At 52.1% G+C, this 3,669-nt stretch overlaps 1 protein-coding gene across 1 annotated transcript in view; it reads left to right on the top strand.

Annotated features, from left to right (window-relative positions):
* PRRG3 (proline rich and Gla domain 3) overlaps nucleotides 1-3,299 on the top strand; it is a 6,124-nt gene extending 2,825 nt beyond the window's left edge. Inside the window, exons 3-4 of the mRNA XM_006037971.1 lie at nucleotides 7-130; nucleotides 676-3,299. Coding sequence (XP_006038033.1) covers nucleotides 7-130; nucleotides 676-1,212 — 661 coding nt within the window. The 3' untranslated portion in view covers nucleotides 1,213-3,299. The remainder of the gene's footprint in view (nucleotides 1-6; nucleotides 131-675) is intronic.
* The last annotated feature ends 370 nt before the right edge of the window (nucleotides 3,300-3,669 follow it).

Raw genomic sequence — 3,669 nt, forward strand, 5'->3', positions numbered from 1 at the left:
TCTCAGACGCTTGCCCCGGGCCAATGGCTTTCTGGAGGAGTTTCGCCAAGGCACCATTGAGCGGGAGTGCATTGAGGAGATCTGCAGCTATGAGGAGGTCAAGGAGGTGTTTGAGAACAAGGAGAAGACGGTATGTGTTTGGCCAAAGTAACTTCAGTCTGGAGTTGGGGAGGGGGGGGAGTCCCCCCCCCCCCCCCCCCCCCAAGCACCTGCCCGGCGGACCCCCCCCCCCCCCCCGACAAGATGACTTACTGCCCAATTGCTTAAGTGTCAGTAGCAAATCTAGGTCTCACTTTCTCTTGTTAAGCACCCCTCTAGGGCAGTGTAATGTTTTCTTCCCACTCCAAGTCCTGGGGTCTGTGCTCTGAGTTCTAGCATTGGCAAGGCAGTGCTGGCACTTCCACAGCGTGTTTTAGTGGCATGCTTCCCTTGCTTTGACTGGCCAGGGCAGGGGTTGGTGTTGAAACAGCTGATGTCATGTCATTAGTCCATTAGCTGCAGGCAAAGTAAGTGGCTGGAATCCTTTACCTCAGGGGTTGCTCTGCATCTGAGGCCCCATTGGACAGGGGAGGGAGCTGGGAGGAGGTGGCTGAACAATTGTAGCTGAAGAGTGCAGGGTGGGCACTGCTGTGACATGAGCTCTTGTGACTAGTACTTCTTTCTTTCTCTCTGTAGTTGGAGTTCTGGAAGGGCTATGCCAACTCTGTTTACTCTGTCAAGGATCCTGGCCAGGGCTTGGAGCGCTCTGATGCAATGTACGTGGTGGTACCCCTCCTGGGAGTGGCCCTGCTCATAGTTATTGCCTTGTTCATCATCTGGAGGTGCCAGCTACAGAAGGCCACGCGGCACCGGCCCTCTTATGCCCAGAACTGCTACCTGGCCAGCCGTGCAGGCCGCAGCCTCCCCAGAGTCATGATCTACCGAGAGACGTCGCACAGCCAGACTGAGGCCCAGTACCAGCGGGAGCCAGGCCCCAGGGTGCTCGGAGATGGCAGAGCAGGAGGTGGCTCCCAGGTGGATGGGACCCTTTACCCTCCAGAGCACTCCGTGTCTGTCCTCTCCAGACTATCCAGTGCCACCCCTCCCCCTTCATATGAGGAGGTGACTGGGCACCCGGAGAACAGCAGTGGTGAGGAAACCGGTGTTTCCTACAATGACCCTCCGCCCAAGTACGAGGAGATTGTGGGTGTGTCCCCTAGCTTGGGCAAATAATGGTACCCACTTGCCATGCGTGGACCCTCCTTCAGGTGCAATTCTTGCTCTCTCACTTTTACCAGACGATGCCATCACAGAATAGCCTTACCATCCTTGTTCACCAAAAATAACTGGCCCTATGGGAGGGAGGCGAGGCAACAGAGTCCAGCTAGACCTCTCCTCCCCAAAGCAGGGGTTGCAACAGAGAGAAGCCACCAACACAAGAAGGCTTCTGCAATTTTCTTTTCCCCACATTCTCTTCACCAGGCAAAACATAGCCAGCCCAGACTCCATGTGGAAAGGAACCAGCTCAGAGAGGCACAGTGGCAGGTGTGGTAGGGGTATCTGCCCAGGATTACCTGGATGGGAGGGTTCTGGGAGCAGCTGGCTGGGGAAGAGTCCCTAAGCCCTCCTGTGGGACTAAAGCCTGTCCCACATAGATGATATTCCCTATGCAATAGTGGTACCAGTAGAAGCAGGGAGGGAGGCTCCACAGAGCAGCTGCCCATGAGAAGGGAAGCTGGCCCTGCCTTCCATTCCCTCTTGAGTGCCATAGCAGCAGGAGACAAGTGGCAGATCATCATGGACTCTGTGTGGGGGTCGTGTTGGTGCATTGCATCCAAGAGAGCCGCATCACTTCCATGAATTCCAGACAACTTCACGGCCACTCCAGAGCTCACCTTGGCTCCACCACTTACTCATGCAGGTGCTGATCCCCCTGCATCCACAGTGCTGCAACATGTAGAGACTGGGGCACCAGTGATCACACACAGATGGGACTATTTTTTACCCCTTCTTTCAATACCTGTTGAGCTGTTTTGTTCCCCATCACTGGCATTGGTTCTAGATCTAGACAAGACTCTTGTTTTCTGCATCAAGGTTATGGGATCTGGTTTGGAGGCAGGTAGAAGGAAGAGGAGATGGTCCTGGATTATTCCCTACTCATTCATTAAGTGTTGATGTTTATTTTGCCTTCAGAAGGTTTACCTCTCTTTGGTTTTGCCTGTGCGGGGGAGAGAGAGAGAGAGACTGTTGAGCGCTTGACCTCTGCACAGCTTTGTACAACATAAAATGGATCCACTCTCTAGCTTTGTCACCTAGACCAGTGAGCTGCACTAACTGTACTTCTCTGTCTCTCCCCTGCTTGTTCCATCCATCCATGTGTTTGGTGTTGCCTTATCTGTCAAGGGGAGGGGCTGCAACCAGGGATCCTATATAGTATTTAAAGGGGTAAATCTAAGCAGTACTCGTATGTAAAGTGGGTCCCTTGGTGCAGATATCTGAGTTTGGCTTTGTAACATGTTTCCTGTTGAGCATCCCCATATCCCACCCTCTGTAGTAGTTGGGGATGGGGGCTTGGAGCTAGGATCCATGTCTAGATTTGTCTGTGGCCAAGGTGGATCAATGAATGATCTTTCTTTTTTGTCCCTAAGCCAAATACTGGTCCAAGCAGATCAGCAAGGTTCTTTCCCCTTCTCTGAATAGTAGGGGCATCCCTTCCTCCCCACTTCTTCCTTGGTGCCCCATGATCTCTGCCATTACCTCTACCACATACTGAATGCAGTTAAATGGGGTGCTTCTTGGCTTCATGCACTTATTTCCTCCCTGTCCCACCATTTCCTGCCAATGCTGACTGGACCAGCTGAAGGAAGGTGGTGTGTGAAACTCCACACGTCCAGGTTGGAGGGTGCAACAAGGAAATCTCCCCTTCTGCAGAGCACATGAGGTGACACAGGGTAGTTACTCATGTTAGGAACCAGAACCCTTGAAATTTTACTCGCTGCTGGCCCAGACCTGATTTCTCAGTTCTGCTCATTCTGCCCTTCCACTCTGCTGCAATCAGCTTTGAAGAGGGGACAGAAGGAGGGCCTAGAATGGGTCTAATCTGAGGTTATTTATGTGGATGGTGCTGATGCTGCTACCCATATTGAAGCCCAAGGCATAAAGGAATCTAGCACTTGGTGGGCTGAAAGATTGTTGGTCTTGGGCTTGGTGACCTTGTTTCCACATTTTTTTTGTCACCTAAGGCAAGGGCAGCAGCAGTTTTAGGAGAGGCAGGAATGTTGGAACTGAAATGGGAGGAAGAGGACAGGAGTGAGGAGGAAGGAGTTGTGGGTGAATATGTTGCAGTGAAGTAAACTGGAGGGAATGGGTAGGGTGGGAGGAGGGGGAAACCTTAAACCTTTTGGCCCCTGCCACTCAGGAAGTGCACAGACACAGGCAGTGTTGTTAGTGCTCTGAATGACACTGCCATCAGCAAAATCGCTCTACATCATTTTGGTTAAGCAAAAGATATGGTGTGGGGAGTTAGGGTGGTGGGTCTTTTGCCCTCAACATCTCTGCAGGCTGGAGTTGGCTGCTTGGGGAAGAGGCATTTTCTATATGGTGCATATTTGACACAAGATGCTACCTCTTTTCTTCAGTGTGACTGTGTTGAAGAGGTGGTGTTCCCAGCACCATCTCCTTTATATGCAT

This window comes from Alligator sinensis, unplaced genomic scaffold, assembly GCF_000455745.1.
Source record: "Alligator sinensis unplaced genomic scaffold, ASM45574v1 scaffold1027_1, whole genome shotgun sequence".
Taxonomy (NCBI): domain Eukaryota; kingdom Metazoa; phylum Chordata; order Crocodylia; family Alligatoridae; genus Alligator; species Alligator sinensis.